We start from the raw sequence: 19,569 nt of genomic DNA, 5'->3' as shown, positions 1-19,569 counted from the left end.
TAATTTGTCTCTTTTAAAACTAAATTCATTTGTGTTTCAGTTTTTAATTATCAATTTCAAAGATGCACAAATTAATGCAAGAAAAGGTCTGGTTTTTTTTATTCTTTTTATTGAGTTTAGCTAGCGAGTGCCTATGAGTACGGCCATGTGAAGAATATTTATTTTTTGTAAAAGCATGATTAATTTAAAAAAAAAGTGGTAAATGTAGAAAATGCAAACTCGAGTTCGAAATTCGATTGCAGCGCGAGAGCGCGGATATCCAGGGTAGAGGATAGTCACATGACAAATTCCTCAGGCTCACTTTTACAATAAGCAGAGATCTAATCATCGAAACAGTTGAAGATGAGAAAGAGCCAGACGGCTGTGTCCTCCTCGTACAGCCACATTCACTAGATCTACTAATGTAAAAGCAAAAATGAGTGTATCTTCCATTAAGTAGAGTTTGCACAAAGCGATTTACTGGAAGGGTTTTCCTAGCTCTGATGTTGGAACTACTACAAAAATTCAATGAAAAGACACAGGTCAAATGCAAAAACGATTTTCTTCATTTTGCATTTCAACAATTTATAGATACAGACAACTTATGTTACCTCATCCCAAAAGATGAGCATTACTGAATAATGCTACAAAATTCTCCCAGGGAAAAAAATTAAGTGTAAGTTTTCTTTTCCAATCTACCGTTGCTGAATAACACCAAATGCCTCTATACAGTGTCCCTGGAGCTGTCTATAGAAACCTTTTAAGAATACCATCCTCTCCCTCAGGCCTAGGAAAACAAAACATTTGAAAAAAAATAAAGCAGTGTAGAAACCGAAATCAGCCAAAAATCCCAGAAGTCGAGCAATATGCTTCCACTGTAAGTGCAGGGGAGGGTTCCAAAAATGGTAGAGGGTGTAACTGTATCTTCATGCATCAAATATGTAATATCGTCTTCAGAATCAGGAGGACTAGCATGATAAAACACATGATGACAAGTACAGTGGCGCACATAACCATCCCCCCTTGTTTTTGTGTTCTCTCGGCCTGCAAATTATTATAGAAAAGAAAAGGAAAGGTGAAGAGTCAAGAGTACAGGTAACAGGTCATAGAAGAAACACCATATAAAACGAGTGGGAAACTTAAAGCAAATGGGGATAGAGACCTTCTGCAACTGTTTAAGGCCCTCCTCAACTGATGCAGCGACATTTTGGATATTGTAGTCTATCCTATCAACAATTGTACCCTGCTTGGAAAGAAATGCAATTCATCACCATCCACTATGTATTTGAGTGCATCTACTAGATAAAACATATCTGTGGCTTATTACCTGGTCAATCACGAGGACCGACAGATCCTTCATTATTTGGGCAAGTTCATTAACTGATTCCACAACCTACAGATCCATGGAAAATAACATTAGCCCAAATGTAAAAGCAAGGTCATTCAGGGGAGTGACATTGAAGAAGTCCAAAACATTCAGTTTACCTGTTGAATTTCTCTCTCCCTCTCTGCTGTGAAAGCCTCACTTTTCTTTAATCTGGCCATTTGATGTTCATTAAATCCCTAAAAATACCAGTTAAATGGTGAAAAAAATTACTCAGACGGAGAAAAAAATGTGCAATGTAGATATCCAGTACCAACATCTCAAGAGCATGTGGTAGATGATTTTCGGAACCTTATCAAGTCAGGAGATCTTCTATAGAGACACTTTCTACAGAGAATTTACTGACACTTTCTATATAGTAACACGAAAATTAGTCAGAAACATATTATTACAGTCCTATTAAAATACAAACCTCAGGAGTACAAGTTATCAAAGGTCCTGAAAACAATCAAGTTCATACGAAACCCAAGAGCAGGTGTACGCCATCTGGTCGCAAAGAGAAAATACTGGGACACAGAAGCAATGTGGAAACATAGTTTGCCTTTGTTCTTCAATTAGCACTTGTGTTGCTTGAAACATTACTCATTTTTCACATGGACTTAGATTGTAATTTACTGGTATACTTAATGCACCACTTCTTACTAAAGGACATGAAATTGAAGAAAAGATGAAAGTAACAGTTAAAATATGGCACACAAGTCAATTTGATATATTAAACTATTAATTTACAGGGAGAGGTAGAAAAACCTGGATCTCAATACACAAAATTGCATATGAACATACCAGGTCATCAAAATCATCTTCAAACTGTTTGGAATGGCTTCCATTCAAGTTCATTTCCAAGTCAACTCCATCAGGACCCTACATAGAAAGGAACTGAATAAGAAAGCTTTTATCTATTAGAATAACTGTCAGGGTCAAATTAAAAAACAAAGTAAAAATCCATAGGATTTTGAAAAGGCTAATCCATTTGCTATACAGAAGCGCAATAAAACCTTAAAAATTAAAAAATTTTAAATTAAAAAAGGTACATTTTCAAACCAAGCACAAAAAAGTAAAAATCTTGGCTCAACTCAAATAAGCTCAAGATTGAAGTAGTGTATCAAGCAAAGGGCAACAACCGCGGCACATAATTCACCTCTAAAAGGATTTAACTAGTAGCCTGTTAATCTGCAATTCAATATTTCACAGAAACTAGACACTAGAATAAAATCTAGACCATTGATATCATCGTTCTCAATTGAAGACATCCATCTTTACGTACTAATATATCCGGTTTTAGTGCCTGTTTAATAACATAAAAAAGTGCTGAAACTGAATTCATTCAGACATTCAGATGTTGTGGGTGTTTGATAAATAAAAATTCACCTGCTGAACTTATTAAGTGGTGCTGAATTTGTATGTATTTTTTTCAGCACAAGAATCGTAGCTGAATGCTTAATTTGATAAGAATCAAGAGATTTACTTCAACTACTTTATCTTATCTACCAAATATGTCCCTGCTTGTTAATTACATTCAAAATCCTTATCTAATTAAACAACCTAATATTTCCTATTCAAAATCCTTATCTAATTAAACAAAACAACCTGATATTCTCTATTCAAATTTTTTTTTTAACAATAGTATTTTTTTGCAGTAATTTTTATCCACAAACATTTATATTTTGATATTTTTTTTTTTTGTGCAGACAAATATTATTTATGTGATGCAGCTTATCCACACACACGTGGCTTTATGACACCATATCGAAATATTAGATATTGGTTGTCTGATTTTCGAAATGCTTCTCGTCCAAGATCAAAAGAAGAACGCTTTAACCAAGCACATGCAAGATTGAGAAATGTAATTGAACGTGCTTTTGGAGTATTAAAAGCTCGTTTTCCCATTCTCAAAACGATGAAACCATACCCTTTTCCCACACAAAGAAACATTGTCATTGTATGCATTGCTCTTCATAATCATTGTTATTTTCATACCTAACAATTTTAAGTTAATTAAATCATAGGTTCTATTTCCTTTTTGGATTAAAAGATAGAAGGGCAAAATTGTACAATTTAGCTTATTAAGCATTAAGTTATGAATATTTATCAAACAGTATAAATAGATTCAGTATTAAGATTCAGACATTCATATATCTCTTTTCAGTGCTTAAAATTCAGCAAATTAATTATTTCAGTATTCAGAATTCAGAATTCAGATTCAGTGTTATCAAACGGAGCCTTAGTTAAATAATTCTCAAGGTCAAGCCCCCCCTTGGAATTAATAATCCAAATTGATAACCAGTCTAAACAATAAGAGGTTGTTTAATTACAAATTAGAACAAGTCCATTAATTTTTTATCAATGATCCATGATATCAACTGTGCAGTATGTTCAGGTCGATTGGAAACCCTATTCTACATATTGCAATTTGCAACCACCAAATTAAGTTTAAAAGTTCCAAGAAATCAGTAGCAAACCTCTTTCTGCTGTTGCAATCGCTTCAAATATGTTGATTGTTTCTTACGTAGTTCCACTGACAGACTCTGAAGGTCAGTAGCAAGAGATCTCTGTTGACAAAAGAAACCAAACATAAGCACAAAGCTCATAGGGCTTCTTTCAGTTTATGCACATACAAGCCGTAAGTGCAGACCTTATAGAACAACAAGCAGGTCAGAGAAAGAAATTAGTAAATCAGTAAGATACTGAAAAAGTACATAAAAATGACAGGAATCAAGGTCTTTCATCAGTGTGCAACTTTAAGTTCATTTTGACTACTGCTGCTTTCACAAACATCATATCTGTCACAATTTTCGATTCCCCTTTCTCTTAGGAGCAAAAAGAGGTAGTTAAGCTATATGCTTCCAATTTTTTAATCGAATGTCTCAGTATAAATTTCTGGGAACTATAAGCAAATTCAATGACAAGAAAAACTTAACTAACAATAACTCCGCCACCAAAAATAAGCCATTTGGTTCAAATTTCTACCAAATATCACTTCTACAACTGTAGTACATGATATTTGACTGCAATAGTACATGATCTTGCAGATAGTTGAAATGATGGTGTCAGTTATTTTAGCTATACCTGCACATTTTTTCGAACATTTGAATCCTCAGAAGGCCCACCTTGAGAGAGTCTCTGTAACTTCTTTTCTGACTTTCTTAAAAGATCAGTTATTTCTTGGGTAAGAGACTCAATCCTGCGTTGATCTTCTTTGCCATCCCCAAATGAGGGCATTAAAGCCTTTGCATGAGCCTTGGCTAGCTCTGCCATTTTTGCTCGAACACGTTGCACATTTGCTGCAATCTCTTCTGAAACATCTACCCAAGCTGGTGGCAGACCAACCGTTACTGCACCTCTACTGCAACAAAGAACAACAAACAATAATAAATTGCAGGGATTTACCTCTCCAGCGCAGAGTAAAGGACTTGCACAACAAGAGTACATAAAAGAATGAACTACAGAAATAGAGGATGAGCATCAAAGAATTTTTAATTGCAAAAAGATGACGGCAAAGGATACAAAGTTGCCACATAAAATTTCAGAAACAGAAACACCTAAGGAAACATTATGTATTGCAGGCTTTCAGTCACAGAGAGAAAATTAGGAATGTATAGAGCACATTTTGGTTTTTCTTTAAAAATCAGCATCCTTATCAATTCCATGAGTCAGTTGTCTCAGGTAAAGCAATGCAACAATCAAACTAGCATATTTGACCTTTCAGAAAAAAAGGACCTGAATTATATCAAAGCTTCCGCTGGAAGTCTAAACTACTAAACATACTTGAAGCATATAACAGATATAACCAAGAATTAATACCCTCATTGTCTTAAAATTATGAGATTGCTTAAGAAAATGCAATATGCACTACATAATTCTCCAAGTATCCTAGCAGTCAAACTTGACTTGCACTCATAAAAACAACGGCATAAAGTCCAAATATACATAAAGGCCTCTCCAAGTTTTATTGGATCTATCCAGCCTACCCGTCTTCAGACCATCTTTTGATCAGACAGACATGAACAACTTTCTAACAAGTATTGGTTGTAGATTCTAGTAAAATAATTATGCTCATAGGATAAACTAAAGAAATAAAAGCAGGGGGCTTTTGGCATACTTTTCCTAGTTAGCCCACTGCATGCTACAAGACTTTTCTTCATAGACTGTTTAAAGCAGTCCTAAACAGCATAAAAATGTCAAGAGGAATTTGGAAAAAGGATTTTCAAGGGTATATTCAGAAAATCAAATTCAGGGGTAAATTGATTCCTTGATGATCTGAAACAGGCAAATGATAAGTAAAGTTTCAAAGCAATAGAGGAAAAGACAGAATTGATTGAAGGGTTGACTTGAAAGATGATAGACAGTGCCAAGAAAAAGGAAACGTTTTGTACTTGTTCATTTTTTGTTCCAGTATTCCTTCTTTACGTTTGCTTGTTTTTCTAAATCATCCAAATCAATTATCGATGCACAGAAACTGAGATTTAAAATATATAATGAAGCCAGAAGAAATTAGTGAAACTCACAGGAATGGACCTACAGTTAGCATATAGGGGCTGAAACAGTAGGAAGAAGATCAGAAGGAGAAGGAGGGAAGATCGAAAACCATCAGATAGCACGTATTGAGCCTCTGATATTTAGGAGAAAACCCCCAATGAAATCATTTTGGAATTCTTACTATTCACAAAGGAGTTTGAGTCTTTGACTCTTACATCATCAGAAAAGGACCACGACATGCATCCTACACCTACAACAAGCTGATGCACTGGCCAGACAAATATCAGATACCCCATGTAAAGGTTCTGATATTAAGGAAAAAACCTCAAATAAAATCATTATGTAATTTTTATAATTGACTGATACTAAAGATCCACTGCCAGCTGTTTAATGAATCCTGTGGCCATCTTTCAGTATAAATTGAACATAAACAACACCAAGTGGCCATGTCTTCTTGATCTCTACGTCTCCCTTTTATTCTTAATCTCTAAGTTTGGTCCACAACTTAATCAGCTTACTGAAGCATCACAATCCAAAATTCATGAAGTTTCATATAAAGTACAAAACTCAGCATCCGGTCCCACCGTTTGCTGTACCAGAAGGCTGATATCCTTCCATATCCATGGTGTGTGTGCATACAACATCCAGAGTCACCCGCAAATATAATGATCTAAAAGGATAATTTGTCATTAACTATTATTCGTCCTGAAATATGTATGCTCGTGTACTATCTTTTTCCCACAATGGACAACAGTTGGTTTCCAGATGCATTCCATTTCTTTCATTTCAACTTCTCTTTACTATTACTATACCACAATATGCTCTATTATTGGTTTTGTAAACCTAGCAAATCATAATGCACTAAGGGGAGATCAATCTTAAAAATCAGAAGTATAGAAAAACACCATAAACCTCATAGTTGCCAACACGACCTCACATCAAAAGAACACCGTGTGGGGTGAAAGGCAAAGTAGAAAAACTTACAGACACATTTGCATTGCAACTGATCACTACTTCTGGCCATCTAATCAAACCCATAGAACTGAATTCTAGCAGTTTCTGAATTACATTTCTAAAGTCACAAATCCCAAAGCCCACATTTAGACAAAGCAGTCGCAAAATTATCTTTTACCAAAACCGAAATAGTCTAGGAGTTTCCATTCAGCTAGTACCATTATACATCTTTAATCCTAATCCCCCTACATTCTTCCATCCTCTTACCCAAGAAAATCTAAAGCTCTTACAAAATACTGTCTTCGGAGGAGAATACATCACGTCGGATGATGTCTTTCTTCCACAATGGCAAGACGGTTCAATTCTCACTGTTCTCCTCCTCTCCCCGCCCGTTTCTTCCCTCCCAGACCTACCCTTGCAAAACAATGTTTTCATTTTTTTTTTAAAGGAAAAAGAAAAAACTACAATCTTGGTTGCTCTTTTCTCCATAGAACATGAATATTAATTTCAAGACTATGCAATCATTCAAGGACCTGAAAATTTCATGGAATCACGCAAATAATAGGCAAAAAAAAATTTAAATATAAAGAATAGAAAGACGAACGTACAATTACCTAGAGGTTCCAGGATCTTCAGTGCTGAGGGGAGTATAAGCCCGATTGGGGTGGAGCAACGACGTCGTAGACAACTCGATCACGGGGCCACCGCCGGAGGAGCTCGACGAGGGCGACGGCAAGGAGCCACCACCGGCCGGAATTCTAACGCTCTTTAATGCATCCCTATATTTTCTAAACAAAATCGTCCTATTTCTCGTTGCCATTGAGAATAATAAATCCCACAAAAGCAAAAAAAAAAATTTACGAATTACAAAAAATTATTTGATTCCAATTAATGGGTTGTTCTAATTAGATCTGAAAGGAGTATGGTCAAAATTGAATAAGGACGGGTTCATAATTCGGGCCAAAAAAACGACCCGGTTGGGGGCGTGGCGTAGGTGTTGGATCGGGTTAGCAAGAGATCGTTGAGTCGGGGGGGTTCCGGCGAAGTTGGAAAAAAAAAATTTTTGCTGGAGCTGAGTTAGGGCGGGGTTAGACCGAGTCAAGTTGAGCTGAGTTAGAGTGGCGAGTTGGGGTGTTAGTTGCAGTATGAGTAATTCTCCATTGTTAAGGAAGATGAGGATGACGAGTGAAATGAAATCAGAAAAAATGGGAATTGGGGAGGGAAGTTGGGAGTGGGGTCGAGTGGGAGCCACTTCAGCCAGCTAAGACTGAGGAATTTGGGAGTTCCCCAATTTTAACTTTTGGGTTAATATCAGAAACCTCCCTTAAAATTTCTCTTAATATCACTTGGCACCCCTGAAGTTTTAGAAATATCACTTGCACTAATTTCATTCTTTGCTCATATGACTAGTCTACAAAGATTGAAATTTATATTGTTTTATTTGCTGCACATTTTTTTAAAACAGATCAGTAAATATTTGGACAGTGTAGTTCTCAATGCATTTACATGGGCAAATAAGGTTGTTGGTTCTCTTCATTGAAAGTTTTGTAGATTATAAATGAGTCAAAAGTTAATTGTATGAAAGTATTAATTCATTATCTCTGCAATTTATTCTAGAGACATGTACTTTATTAGATTTGAAGCGTATTGGACATCTTAGATAATGCTTAAGCAAATAGATGATGTTGCTCTAATTTGTCAGGCAAGAATTGATATTTGCAATTATAAGATTCTTCTTAAATCTCTGCAATTTTATCATTTTTTCGATTCTATTCGAATAGAGGCCCTATTTGGAAGCGGAGTTTTTGGCCAAGTTTTTATTCTACAAGTTTTTTAATAACTTTGGTTATAGTAACCTCAAAAAACATCTCAAAATTTTTAAACTACACATTTCAAAATATCAAAAAGTGCATAAAAAATTGCCTTCCTTCCTTGCTTCTTCTTTTTCTCCTATCTCAACCCATCACCATCTTCACCTCGCACAACGATGCCAGTGCCAGCACTAGCACCAGCGCCTCTTTTTTTTTTCTTTCTTCTTTCCTTCTCCTCCTCCCCTCTTTTTGCTTCCTCTCCCCTTCTCCCTCTCTCCATCCCCTCTTTGACCAGATCTAGTCGCGTTAGGGGAAGGGGAAGGGAAGGGTAGTTAGGAAAGGGAAGGAGCAGGAGATAACGGGGGAGAGGAGAGGAGGGGAATAGAGGGGGAGAGAGGAGGAGGAGAGGGAGAGAAAGAGGGAAGGAGAGAAGATGGAGGAAGAAGAGAGAGGGAAAAAAAAGTTTTGCGACTGAGGATCGGTTAGTGGGGAGGGAGGGAGAAAAAGATTGCAGTAAGGTGGGGTAGAATAAGAGGAAAGGAAAGAAAGGGGAAAAGAAAAAAAAATGGAAAAAAAGGGAAAAAGAAGGAAATTTTTTTAAAGAAAAATTTTTGCACGCATCAAAAACATTTTTTCTTAAAATAAAAAAAATTACACATATCAAAGAAAAAAATTTTCTTAAAGAAAAACTTTTTGATATATGTAAAAAATTTTCTACAAATTCAACAGTAAAATTTTGGACAAACACCCAAAAAACTCACTTACTAAACGGGGCCTTAGTTTACAAAGTTATGAAGGTGTTTGTTCATGTTCCATATTCGGAAATGGAATTAGCATCATGAACCCTACTATGAGTATAGATTTTGATCATTTATCTTTGCATGTTTAGTTTAGTTTGGGAGTGGAATGGGTTGTAATTGATTTAAGAATTAATCAATATAAAACTTGAAATCAAACTGTAATTGATGAATAATAGGGCATAAGATGTAACATTTTCCATATGATAGACATTTTTGCCCTTTTAAGATTGATCGTAGGTCATGTACTATTTCAAACCAAAATTTGATTTTTAGTGATTTGGACCATGTTAGTAATTTGGACTACATTGGCCTAATTTGCTTTTGTAAGGGATATAAAGTAAGCAATCTATATGTGAGGGTCAAAAAAATTATTTTGGCAAAATGTGAGAATGTTTTATGAGATTTGGCCCTTTTTATTTGGCTAATTCTTTCTCCTTCTCATTTCTCTCATTTTTGTTTTTTTTTTTTGGGGGGTTTAGTGGTTCATATGGTTGATATGCTTTACATTTTGCATTTTTTTAAGGGTTTAGAATTAAATATTCCAATCCAAAACTCAATTTATCTAAGAGGTCAAGATTGTAAAACTGCTATTTAATCATTCAATTTATTTGGTAAAGCGAATATTGGCTATGAGGTGCTTTGATTCCTTGGTTATGACTTTCTCAAGTTCAAGCCGTTTCCTTTTCCTCTCAGAACTTCATAACAATACTATCGTACAAATTGAACCTGTCTCGTTGCATTAATAAATTTTATTCCCGACTGAGATGGAAAATAGTATAAAGTAATATCTGCATACATTTTCTATTTTTTTCCCAAGTAGACATAGCTGGGGATGCAATTGTTGAATGGCTGCCACTTGCTCACAGTTTATCGTAGCCATTGGTTTCGCTGAACCGAGATTCTTCCCTCTTCTAGAATCTTTTTTGCTGCTTATTCCTTTCCCAAGAATAGACCTAGTATCTCGAATTTTGCTATCTTAATTGGTCGATCACTGGTTTCATGAATGACAACTATGTAAAATTTAAAATTTAATTGTTACACATGTATCATAGATTAAACGGTGATAGTGTATGCATTGTTAGTGTATATAAGATTTACGCATTCGATAAAGTGTAATAAAACAATAGTTAATCTTATATACACTGAGAGTGTATACACTATCACGGTTGGATACATGATGCATATGTAAAATGAATGAATTTTTCTTACACTGACAGTGAGCGTTGAATGAATGATCACTATGTAAAATTTGTACATGTGTCATGGATTTAACGGTGATAGTGTATGCACTGTCAGTGCATATAAAATTTATTAATATAAAATTTAGATTTTAAATTTAAATTTAAATTATGTGTCATGCATTTAATAATGAAAATATATATACCGTTAGTCCATAAAATAAAAGAAATAATAAGTAATAATCTACTCTCTTGTTCTCTTCTCATTTATTAAATTTCATCCCTTCCCCGCAATATTTTTTTTTTCTTTTAAAAGTTAGTAATCTAGGGAAGATTCTTTCTGCTGGGTGGCGTTTTCTAAGCATGTTAATAGTCAGGCATGAACTGGATCCCAACAGGCCTATTCAGTTTTAGGCCAACGTTCAGAACACATAGGATAGGGGCAATCATGAATGGATCAAATTACACGAAAATTTCAAATAAAAGAACCTTTTTTTTCTAATAAAAAAAAGGAACCTTTTTTTTTCTTCTTTTTATTGTCCAAACTAATCACAACATAAACCGTCATCAAGTAAGGAGATTTTTTATGAAATACATAAAAAATTATAATCTAAACACTTTTTTGACACATTTTCCTTACACTATTGGTGTGCAAGAACAACTTTCTTTTTTCTTTTTCAAAATTGCGTAAACTAATATATGTGCAAGTAATCCATCTAATAATTTTTTGATCAATTTTTCTTACACTAAAGATTTATTTACAAGCATATTAATTACCAGCATTACACATAATTTATGTTCAATTTTGAACTACTTTCACGTACATGTGTCATGTATCTAAACTTGTATCAACGTTTACATTTGAGTGTGTTTGGATAGAGATAATTTAAAAAAAGGTAATTTGTCTCACAAATTCCAATTACCTTTTTATCTTTTCAATCACCGTTTTATCTCACATACATCATATCACAAAAAGTGTTACAGTAATTATTTCAAATAAATCATCCAAATAAACTCTTATCCAAACAAATGCAGGGAAAATCAATTCAAATATCTGCAGGGAAAATCAATTCAAATATCTTACCAAAAAAATGTAATAATAATTTGTCTCTTGACCCTTTATGAATAACGTTTTCTTTAGCACAGATTTACGGGGGAAAAAAAAAAAAGGGTGCACTGCTAGTATACTTCCCCGTTGTTGGTGATCATTCTTTGGGACCAAGTGATTAAACCGACCTAGACAGGCAAAACGTAGACACTAGCCATTGGTTGGGCCAACACAGCCAGCCAACAACTAAATTGATATGCATTCATTTTCACAAAGGTAGTAAATTTTATTGCCATTTCGTCACGGCTAATTTCTTTTTGAATATCAAATGAAAAAAAAATTGTACAAATATATTGAGCTTTTCTTCAACTCTGCACAGGCTTGAGAAATATATATTTTTTTAAAAAAAATTGAAGGCTGCTGGACTGACTCGCTCAGGATGTTGTTTTGAAAATCAAAGTTTCGTCCAATTTTAAGAAAAAAACAAGGAAAAAAAAGTAAAAATCCAAGGGGTATGCACTATGCAAAATATCAAATAAAATTAATTTTTAGATGACAATTACGAATTATCTAACAGTCTAACATAATAATTTCATATAATAATATGAAAATACTATGATTTAACCAATTTTCAAGCAATATTTTCTGAAACATATAAAAATTGAAATGAAATAATTAGTAATATTATTGATAGCACACTACTACTTCAATTACCAAAAATAAAACATAATAAAAAAAACAATATGAAAGGGTATGTGGATGACAAAAAAGGGTCGGCCTTTCCTTCCTTTCGGTGGATTTTCATGTGTTTTCATTTCACCTGCACCCAACAAAAAGAGAAAAAGAAAAAATATACATATATATAAAAGCCAAAGCCAGCAAAGCTCTCTCTTCTCTTGTCTTCTGCCTCTCAGCACCAGATTTCTCACTCCTCACAATTCACAGCCCTACCACCGACCCTTTGTGTATCTTCAACTATTTCTTCACCCCAATCAGTAATCAAAGGGATCATTTCAGGATCAGACCCCAGCTCGATTCTTGTGGCAGAATACCAGCTAATATTTTGCCACCCCTTGCAATTATTGTCACTGTTTTGGCTTAGCAAATCAAGAAATAGCCATGGATGCTGAATCTTGGAGTGCCCGTTTGTCTTCTGCCTCTAGGAGTTATAAATCTGCTCTTCAATCTCGATCTGGTAAGCCTTCCTACAACCCCCTCCCCCCAAGAAAAGATTTTCTTTTTCTTCCTTTTGTTTTGTGTGAATTTGGGATTTGTTTTAGCTCAGATATGGACTTTCGTAGCTTGGATGCTGTAAAGATTGGATTTTTATGATGGATTTTTTCTTTTTTTCTGAGTTGTGGATAGGTGGGACAAAGTGGGATGGTTTTGATGCAGAATTATTGATGGGGTTCGAGGAAATTGAGGTTGCAGATGATGATATCAGGGAAGAATATCCATGCCCTTTTTGTTCAGAGTATTTTGATATTGTCGGACTCTGCTGCCATATTGATGATGAGCATCCTGTCGAGGCCAGGAATGGGGTGGGTATCTGTCTTTGATCACTTTTTCTTTTCTTTTTTTCTGGTATATGTTACCTAGACTGTATTGCAACTGTTAGGAGCTCTTTTCCCATATATGGATGTGTAAAGATTAGATTTTAAAGAAAAGGTTAAAAATTTTTATTGCAGTTTTGGAGTATGCTTGCTAGCCAGTTTCAGTAATTTTGACTTTTTTTTAATATTAAAGAAAATAAGACAGAAACTTGAATTACTAAGAAAAAATAATAAGTATCATTTCTAAGGTATGAATATGGATAAGTATCTTTATTGCCTTTCGGCTTTGCAGTTTTCAATTGGACTTTGTCAAGTTTGATTGTAATTTCAGAAGTTTCAGAAAAAGATTTCACGTTTCAATTTCTTTTCCTTTCCCTTAATCTTCAACAAATCCTAGGTCTTCGATGGGGCTTTTGAAATCTTCAGTTTTTCCTTTTCTTCTATACCTATCCCATAGGTATAGGAAAATGATTTATTTGAGATTATGGATGACTGGTTACACAGGAACCATTTCATTTTCGTAGGCTGGTCTGGCCTATTGTTCTTTCTTTGTGCTTATTTCCCTTTATGGGGTTGGCGTAAAACAAAAAAAATCAGTTGATGGGACTGGGGGCATACTATCTATAATGATTCCACCGTTCAAAAAATAAAAAGAAAAGCCATTCCATTTCGACAACAGACCGACACCCAAGTTCGATATCTTTTGGTCCGCTATCCCACCATCTTTTTACAGTCCATTCAGTAATAATTGGCTTACTTCTCATTTGAGTTCTTTCATCTCTAAATTGCAGTGTATCAATTGCGTATAAATATTTTAACAACTGATAAGGTTGTGGTTTGTCCGGTTATGTTAGTGCTCATATTCACAGAGTCATTTGCTTATATTGCTATCTAGTCCTGTTTTTTATGCATTTGGACTACTGTTAACCAACTTTGGAAAAGAAATCACCCTATTTCCTTTCAAATAGACTACAATTACAATGAGGCAATTTTACTTGATAAATGAATTGACAATCATTTTAGAGCTGTAAGAACTCAGACAATCTAACATCATGCTTGCGCATATTTACTTGCTCAGTGACACAGCCTCAGTTTCTTTTTATGATTAAACTTTGTTGAAGAATGCTTTATATATGACATCTTGCTAATTGATATTTTCGTGTCCGTGCAGGTTTGTCCGGTTTGTGCAATGAGGGTGGGGGTTGACATGGTTGCGCACATAACTTTGCAACATGGGAACATCTTCAAGATATCCTTTCTTTTTAAGTCCATGTTTCTTTGTTATTTTTTTTTTAGTTTAATCAATATTCTTTTTGGTGCTTAAAAATTTGTGATGCATGCTGCATGCTATGGGCTTTTCTAACTGAAAAATTCTCTCGATTCTTCTACAAGACTCCCCTTTCTTTGTTGTATTTTAGACAGGTTGTGATACATTTGCAGGTTGATTATCCATTCCACAATTCTACATTTTGGCCTTGAGGGTATCCGGTTGTTCTTTTGAATTCTCTAAATACACTTGCTTTATTATGAAAACTCAAATATCTTGCCTTTTTGAGCTTAACCACTTGGCTTTGACAACTGAAGAAAATAATACTGGTTTCCCTTTTTTGTATATTAAGTTTTTTATCATGATGAGGATTTATGGGTTCCTTGACCATAGATTACATGCAGCGCAAGAGGAAATCACGTAAAGGTGGCTCACATTCAACACTTTCTATGTTGAGGAGGGAGCTGAGAGAAGGAAATTTGCAGTCTCTTTTTGGGGGATCTTCATGTATAGTTTCTTCAAGCAGTGCTGCTCCTGACCCGTTGTTGTCATCATTTATTCTGCCAATGGCTGAAGATTATGGGAGCCACCAATCCCATTCTTCTACTGAAACAGTTACCGTCAAGAAAAGCAGCAGTGAAGTTACCGCAGAAAGGTATTGCTTGCATTTTTAAGCAATTTATATACCAGTTTGTTGGCAATGTATGAATATTGAAGAGTCCTACTTCAAATCCAAACCATGAATATGAGGACAAATCACTTGAGCAAATGGATTCAGACCTGTAAAAACTTAGGCACGAGGCTTTTAGCTGTTTATTGGTCTAATTGAACTAAACTTTCTCCATATCTGCTTCAAAGGAAGTTCTGAACTTTAGATTTTGATTGCTTATAATTGCTTTGATTTCCATCTCATTCTCATTGCTGATCATTTGGTAAATTCTGTCAGTATGCCAGACCTGGACATAACTCAATGTTTTTTATTTATTATCTTCTTCAACTCTCAGCTCGAAAAATTCCTTTAATAAGGGGTTTTCGTTGGGAGGGTATTTTTAATAGGGCTAGTGTTTTCTTTTTTCGTTTATCATGTCTGTCTGGCTAGTGTGTTCATTCATTTTAAATAGTCTTAGTGTACATTTTTCTATCAGAAGGCTTCCTTTTTTTGCAGTATCACCTCTTTAAGCTGTTTTTTGATTTGTTTGCAATTTAGTTATTTGTTTCTGAAAGAATTGCATCTCCTTCCAATTTCCTTGTGGGTTTGTTTTTTTTTTTTTGGGCCCCCTTTTGTGTTTTGCTTGTTTCCATTGAGTGGGAATGCATGGTTGAAGTCTTTATCCCAAGGTTGCGAGACTGAATTTTGGGAACTCAGAAGAGTTGATGTTAGTTGCAACTACAAATCTTGTCAGTAACAAGAAAAATTAGTTATTAGCTGTTTTTATTATAACCAGAAATGACATCTTTTCTGGGCATGAAATTTTTAGCAGACATTACTTCATTTGAGATCGCAAACAAGATCTAGAACTGTTTGTTGGCCCTTTGGCTTTTCTACATAGTTGATCGGTTTTAAAATCAGCAGTAGGTGTGTATTGCACATACAGTAACAGTTGGGCAGAAACCTAAAGAAGTAGGTGGGCATACGTCAAACAGCAAATTCTACTTTAGATTGAATTAGAGGAAATTTTTTTTACACTGCACTGGAGGAATGAATTAGAGCAAATTATCCCGCTGCTCAAGACCTCTGAAACTTGGGTTCAATTAGTTCCATCAACATACAGAAATAGGTAAATTCCTCAGCTGCTGCAATCTTGTCGGTGTTTGGAGGCCGGCAGCATTTAGAGTTGGATATTCATATCGCAACTTATTGTTGCTAGGATATGAATACTTGGCATTTTTTTCCTGCCTCTCTCTTACCCATTCTCCATTCACTGATTTATCAGTGCTTCAGTTTGCTCGTATTCCTTTCCAAACAGATTCGGAAAACTTTCATCCTATCATTTTCTGTTTAATTCAACCATCCTTGTATCATGCATTTGATTTTGAAACAAGCTTGAAGCCATGGTGGCTAAGCTCATTACTTTGTAAGTTACAACAGTTTCAACTGCTTTTTTTTTACCGTTGTTCTGATAAATATTGATTGAGCACCAAGAGCTAAAACCAAGAATCATGCAGTATAGATTGTAAACAGACGCAATTGGAGAGTAGGAACTTAGTTATGACAAACAGGACATGTTAGAACTGGTTTACAGTGTTTTTGAATTTAAACTCAGTAGTTTGTGTCTAGATCACATAATTCTGGTCTAAGGGGGGTTTGCTTAGGTAGTCACCTGAACTGAGAGAAGGAATGCTTGTGCAATCTTATCATATAATGTCTGAAGTGCCATTATCTTTACTGGAAGACTGTGAATAGCCTTGTTGTAAAAGATGAATGCGAAAAGAAACTATTTGGGCAATCTGGTCCTAGATACCTCAAATACTGGGTTATCTCAAGGACCACAAACATATGCTTTTTCCTTTTAGTAGCAGTCTTAAAGGACAACTAAATTCACCCCTTGGTTGATAATCTTTCGTTCAAATGCTGAGCCTATTCTGTGTTGTACTAGTTGTATGATATATAAGAGATTTGCAGGGCCTTGAGTGACGTATTTCTTTCTCCTTCTTTGCACACCCGGGTTGGGGATTGCGAAAGAAAAGAAAAATAGATCACACTTTAGTTAGGAGAGAATTAAACATTATATTGTTATTTTCTTTTGGTATGAGGAGAAAAGAGGTAAACATGTATTACAATGTGGGGTTTTTTCAGGCTTATTATTCATCATCACACAGAAATAGGTAATTCCTGATGTTTGTTTGATGGGAAAAGTGGCACTGCAAATAGTTTTAGTGCTAAATCTACTTTCTTGTCGTTGAAGTGTACAGAAAAAACCAGTAAGAAAGCTGGGCGTTTAGACCCAGAGCAGGGCTGGGAGGGGCTTGTCCCCACCCACCCACAACCCCCCCCCCCCCACCACAAAAAAAAAAACCAACAAAAAAAGAAGATCCACTATTCACCTGTTAGAAAGTTAACATTTCTGATACAACTTAAATAGTTTACCAGCGGAGTCTTTAAAGAGTGAATTCTATTCCCCGCCTAGGTCAGTGTATTTTTTGCTTTCTGCCTGTGAATGTGAGTTTTAAGGATCTCCCCATGCTTTGGCTTATCTCCATCTTATAACTCCTCAATGAACAAACGTTAGATTTTTGTTTCCAAATCTTTTCTTCCATAAGTGAAAAAATTGCCTATTTCTGCGAGTGACAGTTTTAAAATTATGCATTTTTTATCAAAACAATCTGATAAAGAGAATGTGTTGAGTGTTATAGTAGCTTCAAGTTTTAGTGTAAGCTCTCTTCTCTGCACCTCATAATGCTGCAAGAAGAAATTTCAGTCTGTTCAGTGCGAGCATGAAAGAGGTGTTTCATCCTTTCATTTGTTTCCGTTTATTTATCTAGCTATTATACTATTTGGTGTCACATAATACGGTCGTTAACTCTTTAAGAACTTGAAAGAAGGGTTACTGTGAATTGATTTGAGTAGCTTGCTTTACTATTCTTAGTTGAACATTGTATAACAAGCCATCTCAGAATCTGTATTGGATGCTCTGTTTGCAGAAAAGTCCAACAACCTCCCTTGTCTATTAAAGATCAAGAGGAGAAGACGAAGAGGTCTCAGTTTGTCCAAGGACTACTCTTGTCTACAATTCTTGATGATAACTTATGAAGTTCCAGTGGGGGGATGCTTCGGTCACAGAGATAAGTTTACCGGAGAAACCGCTTGATCAGTGGTTTGTCTCTAGCGCTTATGCCAGTGTATGGATAAGCTAAGATTGAAATAATCTGTAGTAATAAATGTAATTTATGTTGCCTGTAGAATTTAGTTATGTAGGCAGGAAAAGAAAGGAACTCATGTATCATCTTTCTTCAAGTGCAGTTTATACTTTGATAAAGAAGATGAATAAACTTACCGGTAGTGCCTGTATGAGTTTCTGATCTGTGTTTTGATTTCTTCTTTGCTCCTCTCATTTTCATGGAGGTGATCTTTTATTTGACTGCCAATCAGGCATAGAAGGTCGTCTACTGATGGAAAACCTTCATGCTGGTATTACTAAGTCGGATGATACTGTATTGTAAAACTGGTATGTTACAGAAATGAGCTTTATGGCCATCCATCCATACTAGTGTCATTTGATTCGTACCATTACATTTCTTGTTCTGGAGATGTGATATCTTCTCCATCGAACATTTCTGTTTCATATCATAACATAAACAACATGATGACTGATCTTTTGGATTGGGGCGTCAACAGGCAGGCTGTTCACGACTCATGTAGGCCATCTATTTACACACACATAGATACATATATATGTACACACAAGCACACACACACACACACGCATATATATATATATGAAGAGTTCGCACGGCCTAGACAAGATTGGGGAACATCAAACTTGGCTTAATTGGAGCCATCAATTGCTGTTGACAGTTGCCGCAGGCAATCACCGGACAGCCCCTTGACTGAATGAACACTTGCATTAGCTACCATCTGATCTGAAAGGTTTGATGTTTGCCACTGACAACCATAGACAAGTTCAATTAAGATAAACAACGCTCTTAAAAGGATTTCACAACCCCTTCCATCAATGAACACTTGCATCAGTCATTAACTGAGGTTTGATGTTTGCAACTGACAACCTTTCGACAAATTCAATCAACAGAAACAAACGCCCTTAAAATAAAATAAAATACAAAAAAAGGGTTTTCAGGGGTTAAAAAAAAAAGGCAGGTTTGCTTAAAAGGGATTTCATTCACAAGAAAAGACATGGGGCCTCAATAATTGGTAATTTTGTGCCAGTAGTACAATATCGTGCACAGTTGCACACCTCCTAACCATTTTCACAGACTACTAAGAGCATCTCCAACGGTGGTGTAATGTCTGACATTGTAATGGGTTATTACATGGTCACCCCATTGTGGCCGTGTAATACCCATGATGCGTGTAATGTGTGGCTCCCATTACAAAATTTAAGAGTCGGACAAACTTTTGGCCAGTAACTTCGATCAGGTTCATTTTTTGCAACGGTAAATT

The 19,569-nt window shown here is 35.4% G+C and overlaps 2 protein-coding genes across 3 annotated transcripts; one reads left to right on the top strand and one right to left on the bottom strand.

The window, feature by feature from the left end:
• Positions 1-527: 527 nt before the first annotated feature.
• LOC113732929 (tlg2p-like protein a) lies at positions 528-7,863 on the bottom strand. Of its 2 annotated transcripts, none has more exons than XM_027258981.2 (8): positions 7,408-7,863; positions 4,430-4,706; positions 3,823-3,912; positions 2,147-2,224; positions 1,465-1,542; positions 1,307-1,372; positions 1,142-1,222; positions 528-1,023 (listed from the first exon to the last, which is right to left on the bottom strand). In XM_027258981.2, the coding sequence occupies exons 1-8, from the start codon at positions 7,611-7,613 to the stop codon at positions 913-915; spliced, it is 987 nt and encodes a 328-aa protein (XP_027114782.1). In that variant the 5' UTR covers positions 7,614-7,863; the 3' UTR covers positions 528-912. The 2 variants fall into 2 exon arrangements, with proteins under 2 accessions (XP_027114782.1, XP_027114783.1); XM_027258982.2 differs by having other exon boundaries at positions 905-1,023; positions 4,430-4,703; positions 7,408-7,761.
• A 4,650-nt stretch (positions 7,864-12,513) lies between these two features.
• On the top strand, positions 12,514-18,465 carry LOC113732928 (protein DEHYDRATION-INDUCED 19 homolog 3). The gene is made up of 5 exons (XM_072080930.1): positions 12,514-12,825; positions 12,996-13,171; positions 14,355-14,434; positions 14,851-15,105; positions 18,093-18,465. Exons 1-5 carry the CDS (start codon positions 12,750-12,752, stop codon positions 18,199-18,201), a joined length of 696 nt encoding a protein of 231 aa, XP_071937031.1. The 5' UTR covers positions 12,514-12,749; the 3' UTR covers positions 18,202-18,465.
• The last annotated feature ends 1,104 nt before the right edge of the window (positions 18,466-19,569 follow it).

Source organism: Coffea arabica, chromosome 2e (assembly GCF_036785885.1).
Source record: "Coffea arabica cultivar ET-39 chromosome 2e, Coffea Arabica ET-39 HiFi, whole genome shotgun sequence".
NCBI classification, from domain to species: domain Eukaryota; kingdom Viridiplantae; phylum Streptophyta; class Magnoliopsida; order Gentianales; family Rubiaceae; genus Coffea; species Coffea arabica.
This window is presented reverse-complemented; position numbering and strand designations above follow the sequence as displayed.

What these genes read in the sequence shown, in the direction of transcription:
- LOC113732929 (XM_027258981.2), bottom strand. Translation starts at nt 7,613, where the DNA reads ATGGCAACGAGAAATAGGACGATTTTGTTTAGAAAATATAGGGATGCA. An exon ending in AAGATGATTTTGATGACCTG is followed by an intron (nt 1,543 to 2,146) that starts GTATGTTCATAT and finishes TGGTATTTTTAG; the next exon opens with GGATTTAATGAACATCAAAT. An exon ending in GCCTTAAACAGTTGCAGAAG is followed by an intron (nt 1,024 to 1,141) that starts GTCTCTATCCCC and finishes AATAATTTGCAG; the next exon opens with GCCGAGAGAACACAAAAACA.
- LOC113732928 (XM_072080930.1), top strand. Translation starts at nt 12,750, where the DNA reads ATGGATGCTGAATCTTGGAGTGCCCGTTTGTCTTCTGCCTCTAGGAGT. An exon ending in TGCTCTTCAATCTCGATCTG is followed by an intron (nt 12,826 to 12,995) that starts GTAAGCCTTCCT and finishes AGTTGTGGATAG; the next exon opens with GTGGGACAAAGTGGGATGGT. An exon ending in CATGGGAACATCTTCAAGAT is followed by an intron (nt 14,435 to 14,850) that starts ATCCTTTCTTTT and finishes CATAGATTACAT; the next exon opens with GCAGCGCAAGAGGAAATCAC.